General features: G+C 54.1%; 6 protein-coding genes across 6 annotated transcripts; 3 read left to right on the top strand and 3 right to left on the bottom strand.

The window, feature by feature from the left end:
- Positions 1 to 389: 389 nt before the first annotated feature.
- On the bottom strand, positions 390 to 1,476 carry BGZ61DRAFT_340759 (translation initiation factor 2, alpha subunit; the record flags this gene model as incomplete). Its single annotated transcript, XM_046239335.1, has 4 exons — positions 390 to 873; positions 923 to 1,130; positions 1,186 to 1,348; positions 1,399 to 1,476. 4 exons carry the CDS (start codon positions 1,474 to 1,476, stop codon positions 390 to 392), a joined length of 933 nt encoding a protein of 310 aa, XP_046110825.1.
- Positions 1,477 to 1,887: 411 nt separating this feature from the next.
- BGZ61DRAFT_472404 (WD40-repeat-containing domain protein) lies at positions 1,888 to 3,098 on the top strand (the record flags this gene model as incomplete). Its single annotated transcript, XM_046248334.1, has 4 exons — positions 1,888 to 1,897; positions 1,957 to 2,203; positions 2,262 to 2,344; positions 2,392 to 3,098. The coding sequence occupies 4 exons, from the start codon at positions 1,888 to 1,890 to the stop codon at positions 3,096 to 3,098; spliced, it is 1,047 nt and encodes a 348-aa protein (XP_046110824.1).
- A 1,846-nt stretch (positions 3,099 to 4,944) lies between these two features.
- On the bottom strand, positions 4,945 to 6,461 carry BGZ61DRAFT_472402 (NADP-dependent oxidoreductase domain-containing protein; the record flags this gene model as incomplete). The annotated part of the gene is made up of 8 exons (XM_046248333.1): positions 4,945 to 4,974; positions 5,029 to 5,572; positions 5,629 to 5,753; positions 5,806 to 5,951; positions 6,009 to 6,104; positions 6,157 to 6,160; positions 6,221 to 6,287; positions 6,340 to 6,461. The coding sequence occupies 8 exons, from the start codon at positions 6,459 to 6,461 to the stop codon at positions 4,945 to 4,947; spliced, it is 1,134 nt and encodes a 377-aa protein (XP_046110823.1).
- Positions 6,462 to 7,109: 648 nt separating this feature from the next.
- Positions 7,110 to 10,633, top strand: BGZ61DRAFT_441451 (uncharacterized protein). The gene has a single exon (XM_046244584.1). It carries the CDS (start codon positions 7,465 to 7,467, stop codon positions 10,501 to 10,503), a length of 3,039 nt encoding a protein of 1,012 aa, XP_046110822.1. The 5' UTR covers positions 7,110 to 7,464; the 3' UTR covers positions 10,504 to 10,633.
- BGZ61DRAFT_441450 (uncharacterized protein) lies at positions 10,634 to 11,758 on the bottom strand. Its single transcript, XM_046244583.1, has one exon. It carries the CDS (start codon positions 11,262 to 11,264, stop codon positions 10,752 to 10,754), a length of 513 nt encoding a protein of 170 aa, XP_046110821.1. The 5' UTR covers positions 11,265 to 11,758; the 3' UTR covers positions 10,634 to 10,751.
- Positions 11,759 to 12,260: 502 nt separating this feature from the next.
- BGZ61DRAFT_527030 (squalene epoxidase-domain-containing protein) lies at positions 12,261 to 13,757 on the top strand (the record flags this gene model as incomplete). The annotated part of the gene is made up of 1 exon (XM_046253051.1): positions 12,261 to 13,757. The coding sequence occupies one exon, from the start codon at positions 12,261 to 12,263 to the stop codon at positions 13,755 to 13,757; it is 1,497 nt and encodes a 498-aa protein (XP_046110820.1).
- Positions 13,758 to 14,090: the final 333 nt, after the last annotated feature.

Raw genomic sequence — 14,090 nt, 5'->3', positions numbered from 1 at the left:
ACCCCGTCATCCTGTTAATGTTGCATCTTCCATGATAAACCCGGCTCAATGTACCGGCTCGAAAAGGAAATCGACATATCGCCGTACTCAATCAATATGCCGCCATTTTCCGCCACATGCCCACAGTATGAACGCACAATATGACACCTAGCCAAAGAGATTGATCGTGAAAAAGCCGTGTTAGACGCCACTTCCTACTTGAATAACTACATGAATGTCGAACTTTTGTGATGCTTTTGCAGCATGGACAGACGCCTTCTGCCCGTCTCCCAAACCGCGTCTAATGACACCGTTTTTTGTCCGACGCCCCGCTCGAGGGGCGACCCCGGGACTGCTCGAGCAGACCTGCCGATTCAGCTCGCCCCGGTGTGCTTTATCCCGGCCAATCCTTAGATGGTCTCGGGGATGTTGTCGTCGCTGTCGCTCATACTCTCGTCGCCACTGACCTCGGCGTTCTCGCGCTCACGCTTCTCCATGAGCGCCTGGAGCTCGGCGTCGTCGCTCTCCGTAACGGCCTTGGGCTCCATCTTGACGATCAAGTTGCCACCTGCAGACTCGATGCTCTTTCGGATCTCGACAATAGCCTCCTCTAGGGCGGTAATTCCTAGACTCTTGTCCAGGCACGTGTTGGTGAGGACGTACAGGGGAGGGGACACCAGCTTGACCTTCACTTGGGACTCCTCAGTGTTCCTGGCCTCGGCAGTGCGAAGGGCAGTCTTGACAGCGTCGATACCCTCATAACCGAAGCAGGTGACCTCGATATCAGCTCGGACCTTGGTCGGTTGGGGAGTGAGTCGCTTGCTGATGTAGAGCTTGAGCTCATCGGCGACAGGCTGGTTGGGGAAGGTGATGTCGTTCCAAACCTCGGGGTTGCTTCGCAATGTTAGCAGTAATCCAACATGTAGTAATGTATTCAACTGACGTGATAGAGAGCTTGAAGGCGTCGATGGCGTGGCCGAACTTCTTGTTCAGTGGCCAGGCTATGCTCTCGTATAGAGACTCGATAGGGTTCTGGGTCTTCTCGGCGACGTGTCGCATGATGGAATGGACCATCTTGCCCTTGTTGTATCGCTCCTCGCACTTCACAATATCCTCGGGAGATACTCGTCGCTTTGACAAATCGATATATCCTGCCACCTCGTCAGTTCCCATTCGAAATCGCTCAGGCCTACAAGTCAGGCTTACCCTTCTCCTTGTCCACACGGAGCACCACGACGACCTCATTGCGACCGACTCGGATGAGCTTCTGGATACTTCGGATACGTCGTCGCGACAGTTCGGAGAGCAGGATCATGCCGTCGATGTTGTCGTATTCGAGCAGCTTGACATAGGCACCCATCTCGGCGATCTACAGTGGGTCAGATCGGGTGTATGCAGACAGACCTGACTTGTACTGACCTGCTTGACATTGACCATGACGAAGCTATCGATCTCCGGGAACTTCTCCTCGTAAAAACGGCAGTTTGTTAACGACATCTTGGCGGTATTGTCGAGGATTCGGAAGGTTGGGTCGGGATATAGAGGCGAGGTGGGGTTGGATCCCAGGGTGGGCTTTTGCACACGCGAGTCGAGCTTCAAATACGGCCGAAAAAGTCTGAGTGGATGTGTTTTCTTGGGGGCATGAATGTCAACCCGTCGTTCGTCGATTTCTCGTGGTCGGATCGCAAATCGTTTCTCGTGGAGGGGGAGTTAAGGATGCGGAGTCATAATTTTGACATTTTACGATACAGCCGATGATGGTGGGGTGTGGCGGGGTGTGGCTAGTTCCCGGGCGGTCAGCCCTGGCAGAACACACCAGATCAACTATGATGGAAGCTATCGCCACGTGACTAAGCAAGTAAACATCCAAAGCTTCACCTGTCATTCACTTCAAGCGCGCAATTGGCCATGGCTCCTGGTAAGTTCCTCGCGCGTGTAGCTGGTTCATTGGAGTGAAACGTACTAATACCATCCCAGCGACACAATACGAGTTGTCCCCGCCCCCGGGCGACGCGGTCTCATCCATCTCCTTCGCGCCAACCTCAGGAACCAAGCTTCTCGTCTCGTCATGGGACAAGAAGGTCTACTGCTACGATATCGCTGGCGGCGCGGGCGAGACTAACCTACTCAACACCTATGAACACCGGGCGCCTGTGTTGGATGTGTGTTTCGGTGCCGATGATAATGAGGCATTCACGGCCGGCATGGACTGGGCGGTCAACAGGTAGGCATAATGCAGTCGCACGCGCCTCTAGGTCCCTGGAGCTAACGAGATCGCGCAGGATCGATTTGGAAAGCGGAGAGAAGACTGTTCTAAGCAAGCATGCTGCGCCGGTGCGCTGTGTAACATATAGCCGCTCGCATTGTAAGTTCACCCTGGCGCGTTGCTGTGCCATGCTAACAAGGAGGCAGCCATTCTCGTCTCCGCGTCATGGGACTGCAGTCTCAACCTCCACAACCTCAAGGACCCTTCAAGCGAACCCATCCGAGTTGCCCTGCCAGGAAAGCCTCATGCCTTGGCTTCTAGCCCAACCAAGGTTGTTGTCGCCATGACAGGACGTGTCATCAACATCTACGACCTCGACACCATCGCGGAGATGTTCGTATCTGGCTCTACGGACCTTAAGCCATGGCAGCAGCGCGAATCCTCTCTAAGGTATCTGACACGGGCTGTGGCTTGCATGCCCAATGATGCTGGATACGCCACGAGCAGTATCGAGGGCCGAGTTGCTGTGGAGTGGTTCGAGGACACTGCAGAGTCCCAAGCCCGCAAGTATGCTTTCAAGTGTCACCGTCAGGCAGCAACAGATGGCGACGGAGATATCGTGTACCCTGTGAATGCACTGGCTTTCCACCCGGTTCACGGAACGTTTGCGTCGGGAGGTGGTGACGGCACTGCCGCCTTGTGGGACGCGGAGGCAAAGCGAAGACTAAAACAGTACCAGAAGTTCCCAAACAGTGTTGCGGCGCTCTCATTCTCTAGTGACGGCAGATACCTGGCCGTGGGAGTGTGTCCCGGCTTCGAGACTGGGCAGGAAGACTACAACGGCGAGGGCCAGACGTCCGTGCTAATCCGGGAGCTTGGAGACAACGAGGCAAAGGGCAAGGGTGCCAAGTAGACAACAGTCTATGTAAGAGGGCGGCCTCATCCGAATAGGCGTTCGGGCGGGTGATGGGATCTCGTTTGCGTTTAATTGAAACTAGTACTCTTGAGTTCGGGGGGCCGTTTACATGTAGATACCCCTGCAATGGACTGGATCTTGATGAGCACTTCGTGACCCATTCATCTCATCCCTTCGTTCCTGATTCTCACTGAATAGTTTCTCCTTCACTGAATTCCACCTCTTTCCTTCGATTAGGTTGTATAGCTTCGAACGTGGTTGAGAAGTCATATTCATTGTCCCCTGTGCCCAACGGCGGGCTCCGACTGGCAGTCCTTAGGCTCGAGTCATTTGGTGGACTTGGTGGTACTTGTCGGGGTGATTTTGGTTGCCGTTCTAAGTTCTTACCGTATCTGCGTATGGTCCTTGGGGGAGGTTGGTCAGAACGTGTTTCTTTAGAATCGAAACCGTCACGACACTGAAACTCGGGACTGCTGGATGGCGAAAGACAGGCATTGGTGGCTCTTACAGGGACCCTGTAGTCTCTGATGCGGACTCCCTTGCGAATAGTGTATTTTCCCTTGGTCTCGATGTTACGAGGGGCATTCCGTGGAACAGGTTTCAGTTTGTTCTCTGTTGGCGTCATTGGCCCAGGTTTGATGGGTCGTGGAGGAGTCGTTTTGTGAGACAGAGAGATGCTTTCGATTCTGAGCGGACCTTGAGCCCAGTTAGCCTTCGCCAATTGCATGGACAGGATCATGGCATTGGGGCCAAATACCTCTTTTGGACCTGACAGGAGCGGGATAATCGTCCTTGACGGAGCGGATCGACTCGTTTCGCCTTCTCTTCAATGTCGAACGAGTGTGGAAAGTCGATGCCTCTATGAGTTTCGGACTGCTACACCTCCCTGCACTCTGGGCGGGCGAGTCGGTGTGGGTTTCTCGTTCGAAATCGCTGGAGAGTTGTGTTTCTGGTATCCTATGCCATATTAGTAGAGCTCAACAGGTCAAAGGCCGGCAAGGCGCATACAAGTCAACATGTTTGAGCTCATCTGGCGTTGAGAATACGACGCTGAGTTCGGTCACGTCGTCAACATGCACTTGGAATTCCGGGGCAAGACTCCGTCTTGTGCAAGGGCTTGGTGAATCATCGGCGCGATCCGGACAAGGGACACTTGTTGCACGCCCAAAATAGCCGTGTCTCATCATGTTGTGCCGGTCGCAAAAGAATTGGATGGTACACAGAAGCAGCTTCGGTGAAGGATTGGTTTGGTACTGTTTGCTCTCGCCGAAAAAAACAAAGTGAAGAGAGGTATAAGAAAGAGACCCTGTTATTCAGAACAGAAGAGGTGGGGAATTTCTCATTCTCTTGGGTGGCAGTAGTCACTTGGGTGGCAGTACCTCAGTCACTTGGGGGCAGGAAGCTGCTTCTCGATTTAAGGAAGGAGCGCCTAGGCAACCTCGGATGTCGGTCAATGTTGACGCCAAGTATCCCCCTTCACAATCACTAGAGCGACAGCGCTCATGTTTAAATCAATTATTTCAATGGGAACCGAGATCATATAAATGGTGTAGACTGAATCACCGGACGGACGACCATGTCTGGGCATTACCCATGTCCGCAGTCTCTTCTGGCTGTACCCCAAGAACTTAGCTACAATGGACCATGGCAGCGGAAAGAAAGTCGTGGTTTTAATTAATTTAGGCTCCATAGTGCTGATTGGGAATATTTGCTATTGTTTTGTCTCGAAACCAGTTGACCTTCACTACGCCCGTCTCTCATATACTGTACTTTCTCCCTGCCAGCGAGTGAATGGATGCCGACGCGGCCACCATCGCCATTGGTGTGACTTGAAACGGAAACTCTACTCCCCTCCCTTGGATGCAGCGATCGGCTGAATTTTTTTTAGCACATATTCCCGAAAGGTCCTGGGATGCTATAGGCTCACCTTGTTGTCAGCGACGTAGTCGAAGTGACCTCCCATCTTTAGCAACCAGATATCCTGGTTCCCACTCGTCTGCCCTGGGCGGTAGAGAAAGCTGTGAGGGAATCCCAAGCTGAATTCCACGGCGTTATCGATCTCCTGGATATCCTCCTCGGTCAACTCAAGGGTGAGCGCCTCGATGTTACCCTTGATGTGGTCCAACTTTCGGCCCCCAACGATGGGGAATACATATGGCGTCTTGTGCATGACATACGCAAGCGCAACACTCGTGATGATGGTGTCCTTGCGGGTAGCGATGGCCTCCAGAACCTTGCTGGCCTTGATCTCGATCTCGCTAGCCTCTACTTGTCGCCCTTCCATGGCCTTGCGCTGCACCTCGGTCTTGAACTTACCTCCTCCGAGAGCTCCCCAGGGAGCAATACCCATGCCCTCGGCCCTGCACATGGGAATGATATCTCGCTCAAAGTCACGCGAGGCAGCCGACCAATTGCCCTGGTAGACGGAGAACTGGCGGAGGCCGTGGTTTCGTGCATACTCATTTGCCTTGCTATTAGGTTGTAAGCATACAGCCGGCTTTTAAGTAAAAAGAAATGTTATTCTCACCTCACTACCCAAGCAGGAGTGTCGCTGATGCCCAGATACAAGACCTTTCCTGAGGCGACAAGCTGATTGAGAGACTGCATTAGCTCTGGAATTGAAGTACTGTAGTCCCACCAGTGGACGTAAAGCTGATGAGTATTTTAGCTATTATTCCGTATTGAGCTATTCAAAGGGGCTTACCAAATCAATGTACTCCGTCTGCAGGTTCCTCAAACTATTATTGACGGAGGTTAATAGACTCTTGGTGCCGTTTCCCTGGAAGTTGGACATGATGTGCGTAGCATTGGGTCCACCGCGGAAGTTGGTGGTGTACTTTGTGGCCAGGACTTTACCAACAGTCAGTTTTCATGGCGAATAAAAACGCGGATTATGGAGATACCAACCTATTTCATCGCGAACTCCACGCTTCTTCATCCACTCTCCGACCCATCTCTCGGAGTCTTCAAACTGGTAGTTGTTCGCCGTATCAATGAAGTTTCCTGAACAAGTCAGTAATGGGTTGGCTCAGTGTCTAGTACGCCGATGACTGACCTCCCTAAGAAATTCCAGGTCAGCGCTTTGCTTTTCTTATGAGGTCTGCACCAAATTGACTTACCTGTTCGTAAAAGAAGTCAAGCATGGACTCAGTTGAGATCTGGTCGCATTCTCCCATGAACTGCTTCCTGAACTGGTGTCAGTGCTCAAGGCCGTCCATTTACCAAAATCGGTCCTTACCAGGCATCGCCAAAGTTCATTGCTCCGAGACACAAGGGGCTAACCCGCACGGCGGCTGTGGGTGACAAGAGTCGGTGTCGAGCTAGCGGGCTCTTGGGGCTGGGGGCAAAAGGAAGAGCCATTGTATTGAGCAGAGAGTGACCCTGCCAGTGTTGATTTCGGTACGTGTTCGAGGCGAAGGTAAGATAGCGATGCTAGGGCTCAACGAGGAGCTGGCGAGAAGCAGGTGACCAAGGCAAAACGTGGGGCGGGTAGCTTTGTAAAGATGAGGGCAACGGATTGAATTTCTTGGAAGGCTCTACCAGTGAAAGATGGAAAGATGCCGGTGACAAGAGGAACGGCCGACAAGACCCTATTCTCATGGATGATATTTATATTGTTGATGCCCTCAATGAGCTACCTTGACAATTGATCACCCGTCCGTAGTTTGTGTAAACTCCGGTCCAAAAGCCGGGCAAGGCCTCGTATGCAGCCATTCACATCACATCTGGTACGCCAGAAGGAGGGAGCTTGCCATCTCTGGAAAGCGTCAGTGACGTGATGGGTGTGTGGATGCTACACAATCCTGCAAGTGCGGACTGCACGGCCTTAATTCTATCCACCATGACGATTATCAACACCACCATATCTGCATCTCGCTCTCGGTTACGGAACGCGTTCTCGGTTACGATGCTGCTTTGAAATCACTCCACAGCGGAGAGGAGATTTTGCCCATGAGGGAGTTTCGTGGACTTGCACACCACATTGCGCATCGCGGTCAAGGAGAAGAAGCTGGAGTTAACGGGGATTAAAGCTGAATTACTAGAGCAGAAGCGTTCCGCATCCGCCTCCACCCAACAACCAGTCTTACAAGTCTGGCTAGGCCCACTCTCAAGGGTGCGTCTATCTAAGTGCACAGTGTGTCCAAGGGTCATCAGTTCTTGCCGAGGTTTTTCCCTCAGCTCACAACCCGAAGTGAAATGACTTTCAACCTCCAATGGGAATCACACCACGCCATTCCGCTGAGCGACATTGGAACATTAAACGACAACCACCCTCCGAATTGCGATTTCTCCGTCGAGCCTACGCCCTAGCCGAGTCATCTCCAGGCATCAGTGGCCACAGTCCCAACAATGGCCGCCTGAGATGGCGTCTTCCAACCCGGTCCCGTCAAGGACTGCCATCCATGCTCTCCGCGGCGTTCTCCTAACGACATCCTGTTCGGTCATTCTCCTCGCCGAAGAACGCCGTCAACGCCTCAAGATCGCCCGCGCCGCAATCGACAATGCCAAGAAGCTACACACCGTCCGGGTCAATCACAACTCGATCGCATTGAACGAGAGCTTCGGGCGACGGGATGCATACCCGGCCGAGCTTGGGGGTGATTTTTCCACCTCCCCGAACCCCCGAGGGACCATTCGCCGCCGACGACGAAATGGACAACCACCCCGTGGTTCAGTGAAGGCAGAGGCTGTTGAGCAAGCAGAGACTTCTCCGTCATCGAACCACCCCGCCACGTTGTCGCCCGAAACGCCCGAAACGCGACAAAAGAAGTGGGATGAGTGGGATTTAGCACGAAAGGAGCTCTCACGAATGGCTTCTCCAGCACCATTTGCTCACCACGAACTTTTTTTGCGGATGTCAACGGACGAAATCGTAATCGCTCCGAGACCGCGGCAATTGAGAAACAGAGAACAAGATGCAGACGTTACGGATGAGTCGACCATACCAACGGTTGGTCGCTCTTCGGAGCTTCCTGGAGAACAAACCACTGAAGTCGACGAGGCCTCGTCTTCCAAGTCATCTAAACGACAAGACCCAGAAGGCGGCGCGCTCCCACCTGCGGTTTTCATCAGTCAGGACGCACACGCCCTATCAATTGGTTTCCAACCAGCAACGGAGGCCCTTGGGACTGTCCCGGAGGAAACAGTCCATGAAGAGAACCAGGCATCCTTGCGGGAGTCATTGGTTGTGTTGGATCGCCTCATCGCTGAATTGCAGTTGCCTGAGGCTGACAGAGCTGTGGTTCCTGAACGATTAGATTCAGCAATGGCATTGCTCGGGAGGTTAATGCCGTCGGACTTCTTGGAGCCCAAGTCGTCTCTATCCCGAGGACTTCGCATTCTCCAGTCTGTGGTCGATTCTCAGGAGCACAGCAAGATGCCCGCCATCCTCGACACGCTACGTCCAGCATGCAGTGAAATTTGCCTTTTGGCCGTACCGGCTATGGACAGTTTGCACGCGAAGTGTGACACGGAGGGTGTTCGCCAGCTACTGAAACACTTATTTCAATCCCCAACCTGGAAAACCGAGGACACTCCTCACAACCAGCGCAATACATGGATAACTCGGTTGCTTATGCACTACTGGAGGAAGACACAAAATTTTACCGAAATCAAGAGCATTTATAATCTACTCCAGGATGCCGGTCTCTTCGATGACGGCTTCCTCTCCCTAATCACCCAATACTCGATCCGACGCAGAATTGCCTTGATCGCTCTCGATGCTGGCGATAATGCGACAGCGATAGCTGAAATGAAACTACTCCGACAACTCAGACCCAAGGCCACGGAATATGACATCAAACTTCGAGGGAGATTCGCCATTCGAGATGCTTCCCTCGGCAACTGGAAAGCAGTATGGCCACAAGTACAAGGTCTCAAAGTCAAGGGGGAGACAGGCGACCAGTATCAAAATGTTTTGTCATGGCTTACGAAAATATATTGCAAAGACCACTCTTCAGAAGAGATCGACATCTTCATCCGGGACCTCGTCAGTATCCATGGGATGACGCTGAATCAGCCTCTGGCTTTCCTCGTCTTGGACCGACACGGGCGGAATCGCGACACCCAGGCTCTTATCAAATGGCTCCAATTCTGCCACAACGGTGGGCTCGAGATGAACCAGATCTTCTTCAACGAAATCGTCGACAAATGTTGCAGGTACTGGAACCTTGCAAGAGTTGATATTGTCCATATGCTGAAAGGTGTGCGGAGTTTCATGCCTTGGGTCCAAGATCCTCATGTGGCCAAATACTCTGTACGTGGCGCTTTGAGCGACTTGCACAAGTCTCTACCGGGAGAGGACTCAACGGGGGACGGTTTCGGCATGGTATCGAAACTTCCCAACACACCAGGGGATTCATTTACCGTCTTTGAGCGGACTGCATTCAGGTGCATGAACACATGGGCTCTGGAGAAGCATTGGCAACAGGTGTACGATGCCTTTAAAGAGGCATCGGAAAAGGGTATTGGGTTTTCTTCCCGTTGCCTTCGACTAGCCGTCATTGCGAACGTCAACCTCGAAGGCCCCCATTCTCGCACAGCGACGGAGCTTGTTGGCAAGGCACATGTCGAAGGCCATGATATCAGTGGCGCGTTGGTCCCATTACTGGTGGCCCGACTCGAGTCTGGAGATGATGTGGGCAGCTTGCTCCAAGAGGCTCTTGGTCAAGGAGCGCACGTCCATGATAGCGTGTACAACAAGGCAGCACGCACTCTAGCCCAGAAGGGCTTCCAGGAAGGGGCGATCAAGGTGTGTGAGCTTGCGGCACGGCAAAATGGAAAGGGGGAGCTGGCATACAGTCGATTCAATTTTGCCAGCTTGGTTTTCTCATACACTGGCCAGAGACGATACAATGATCTCCGGTCACTTCTCATGAGCTTCACTTCCAAATCAGAGTGGTGGCAAGGCAGCAAGGAATGCAAAGAGTCTCTCAAACGGGCCATAAAAGCAGTGGCGACACGGGTGTCCAAGTCACCCCCAACAGACCGAGAGACGCACGAGCAAGTGTTGGTGTGCCTGGACCAGGCACTTGAGCATGTAAAGACACTCCGAGCTACAATTCGGCAGGATCGAGTAGTCCTGACGCAAGAGGTGGTCGGTGTGTTGAAACAAATGGACCATGTACAGGAACTGGACAGTGACCATCTAGAAGAAGAGGCTCCAGTGGAGCGTCGAGCACTTACGGCGAGGATGTCCTGGGAGGCTCCCACAACGAGGGTTCGAAACTCAGAGCAATTAGAGGAGGGTGTATATCAAGATGGGCAGATGAAGACTGAGCAATCGAAGGGCTTGAGGGGCGGCAAGGCGGAGCCCCTGCATAAAACGACACGAGCTACGGAGCTGGCAACGCAACAAGAAGAGATATTCGTGCCTAGGTGGCATGAAGTGGCACATGGATAGTTGTTTGCCCGTTGATAAAACGGCTTCCATGACGATACTACGCACATAGCAACTTCCTTCTTGTCTAACTATCTCATGTACATCATATACCTATATAACAAAATAGAGAACACAAAAGACAATCAATTCAAGAATGCAAATATCGTGGTGACGAAGTCTACTTTGAATCTAGTCGAATGGTTCCAAGAGATGACGTGATGTCGGGTGGTATGGTCTTATGGTGTGGGTAATTCGCAATACCCACGGCCTCAATTGCCGGCAGTTGGCACAAGCCCCGGAAGAGAATTGAGACGAGAAAGGAGAGAAGACGGAACAAAAAGGGCATAAAGATGCCACATAACACATGCAAACATGGCGCCGCATGGCTTAGAAGAAGTGGGAGTCGGGAGTAGCACTGGAGTGGGATGTCCTGCAGGATCTGACAAGACCAATTCACACGGGCATGATTGGCGGCACACGGCGCAACGCAGGAACGGACCCGAATGCGAAATGCGAAATGCCGGTACGAAGACGGACCGGGACTGGCGGGACCGGGTCAGGACGGCAGAGCAATTGGAAGCCTCAGTCGCGGGCGTCTTGGGGCTGAGCGGCCTGGCTCCTGACGTTGACGCCGTACGATGTCGCCGCGCTGTGCTCTGACTTTCCCCCAACACTTTGGCGACGACTTTCACATGCCAATCGCAACGAAAACAAATCCTGGCCAGACGAAAACGACCGGATCCCTGAGCCCATTTGGTAGGACAATGGACCCATCGAACCATCTGCGGCGGCCGGCGCGCGCGGCCATTGGTGCGTCGCCAGGCGGTCAGGGAGGCTTATGGGGCGTGGTGGTGCGATATGGGGACCGTTGGGGCCTGTGACCCCCTAAGGCAACAGGACACAGCGTGTGTGCGGGGGGGTTTGGAGGGCGTTAGCCAGGGGCAGTGTCCACCCATAGTTTCTACAGGGCCCCCTACAGGACCTCTTACAGGCACCCAGCCACTGGGAACAGCCCTGCTGGGACGCAAACAACTCCCGCTGGCACGGTCTCTCTCTCTACCAGGCCGTGCAATCCATGGCATGGCATGTGAAGCGGCACAGCCAGAGTCGCAAGATGGGAGCCGCGAATGGGTGACATGCTATAGGCTAATTGACTGTCGTCGGACTGGCCCGCCTGTCCAGGGTGCACGACTGACAACGGGAAGAGAGAGAAAAAAGGAAAAAGGGTCGACAACGTACTTATAGACGGAGCGACTCCGGTCAATTGACTCGAGAGAAAGAGAGCGAACGGCCTCTGTTGGTTCTTATAGTCTTGCTGTTGGCGACGACAGACTCGCATTGTCAATTGTTCCTGATTTCCTGATTTCCCCCGTCAATTCATCATTGGCTGTGTTTGTTTGTGCTGCCTGCCAGTTGCACCAGACGGCGTCATTATCCCCAACTACCTCCCTACACTTGCGCACCCGGAACGGCAATCCCCGGCATCCGACAACGACGTCAACGATCAACGCAACGACACCGACTCTTGTGCATCGAATCCTCTAAACCTCCAAACCTATACTATCCTGCCGCCGCCTTCCTTCTTTTCCTCCCCCTCCTTTCCACTCTCCTCATTCCTCTCCCCTTTGTCTCATTGGCGAGCTTGGATTCTCTTCGTCGAGCTACAAAGGCCTAATCTAAATCGAATCCACACCCCCCCCAACTAAGAGACCCTCGCCCCTCGAACCCTTCCTCGACGACTACCACTCTTCACCTAAAACTCCTGCTCTCACTACACCATGACCACCATCACCACGGCCGAGTCGCAGACTCGTCGCCGCGAGAAATACCACGAGGCCGATGTCGTCGTCGTCGGCGCCGGCGTCTTCGGCTGCGCCGTCGCATATGCCCTCGCCAACCAGGGCCGCTCCGTCCTGCTCCTGGAGCGCTGGCTCAAGGAGCCCGATCGCATTGTCGGCGAGCTGCTCCAGCCCGGCGGCATCGCAGCCCTCGAGAAGCTGGGCCTCGGCCACACCCTCGACGACATTGACGCCGTCCCCTGCTACGGCTACACCGTCATCTACCACGGCCAACCAGTCATGATCCCCTACCCCGGGCTCGACGAGAACGACCAGGTCCCCAACGCCTGGGGAGGCAACAACAAGCCCGGCGAGAAGAAGCAGGTCGGACGCGGGTTCCACCACGGCCGCTTCATTACCCAGCTGCGCCGCGCGTGCCTGGCCCACGAGAAGATCACCGTCGTCGAGACTGAGGTGGTCAAGACGCTGCACGGCGAGCACACGGAGCAAATCCTTGGAGTCGAGAGCCGCACCACCAACAAGGAGACGGGCGTCAAGGAGCCCGACTACTACTTTGGCCAGCTGACCATCATCGCCGACGGCTACGACTCAAAGTTCCGCAAGCAGGTCCTCGGAACTCGCCCTGACGTGAAATCCAAGTTCTACGCACTCGAGCTCATCGACTGCAAACTCCCGGCCCCCGGCCACGGCCATGTCATTATCGGCAACGCCTTCCCCATCCTCCTTTACCAGATCGGCACCCACGAGACCCGCGCCCTCATCGACGTGCCCCCGAACCTCCCCGAGGCCTCGCCTGCCAACGGCGGTGTCCGTGGCTACATCGAGAAGCACGTCCTCCCTGCTCTGCCCGAGTCCATTCGACCGTCCGCCGAGAAGGCCCTCGCCGACGGCAAGATCCCCCGCAGCATGCCCAACAGCTGGCTGCCGCCCTCGCGCCAAACCTCCAACGGCATGATTCTCCTGGGCGATGCCATGAACATGCGCCACCCCCTCACCGGCGGTGGCATGACTGTCGCCTTCAACGACGTTGTGCTGCTCGCTGAGCTGCTGCACCCGGACCGCATCCCCAACCTCGACAACCCCGTCGCCATCAATGCCGCCATGAACGACCTCTACTGGCGTCGCAAGTCCTTCACCGGCATCATCAATGTGCTCGCACAAGCGCTGTACGCTCTCTTCGCTGCCAACGACCGCCAGCTGCGCGCTCTCCAGCTCGGCTGCTTCGAATACTTCCGCCGCGGCATCATCGATGGCCCTTGCGGTCTCCTCGCTGGCGTCATCCATCGGCCCGCCGTCCTTGGCTACCACTTCTTCTCTGTTGCCTTCGTCGCCATCTGGCTCAACGCCTGTGCCGTCATGGGCGGTAGCATCTTCGGCTTCCTCTGGGCACCGCTCGCTCTAATCGACGCCGTACTCATCCTCTGGAAGGCCTGTATCGTCTTCGTCCCCATCATGTGGCGCGAGGGCTTCAGGTGATCTCTACCAACACAAGAAACGCAATCAGCAACTAGAGGGCCAAGATAGGGGTACTGAGATAAAATTCTTAGATGAACCAAACGAAATCGATGAATGGCGCGAGCTGGCGTTTGGAAGAGCTTGGTTGGCTTTCTGCACCAATGTGTTCAGTAAAGAAAGATTTCAACGTCACCCTGGTCCCCTCGTACAAAGAGGAGGGGGGCAAAGAGGATGGTGTTTTCGCTCCAGTACATATATCCATTTTTATTCATTCGTGATACCGGGTTTCAGACAGGAGAAAGAAAAGAGCCGGGGCATGGGAAGCGACTTCATATTTTTCATGGTATATTTCTT

Source organism: Ilyonectria robusta, assembly GCF_021365365.1.
Source record: "Ilyonectria robusta strain PMI_751 chromosome Unknown BGZ61scaffold_2, whole genome shotgun sequence".
Lineage (NCBI taxonomy): Eukaryota > Fungi > Ascomycota > Sordariomycetes > Hypocreales > Nectriaceae > Ilyonectria > Ilyonectria robusta.
The sequence above is the reverse complement of the archived record's forward strand: the minus strand, read 5'-3'. Positions and strand labels throughout refer to the sequence as shown.

Coding starts and splice junctions, on each gene's coding strand:
- BGZ61DRAFT_441451 (XM_046244584.1), top strand. CDS start 7,465: ATGGCGTCTTCCAACCCGGTCCCGTCAAGGACTGCCATCCATGCTCTC.
- BGZ61DRAFT_441450 (XM_046244583.1), bottom strand. CDS start 11,264: ATGGTTCGATGGGTCCATTGTCCTACCAAATGGGCTCAGGGATCCGGT.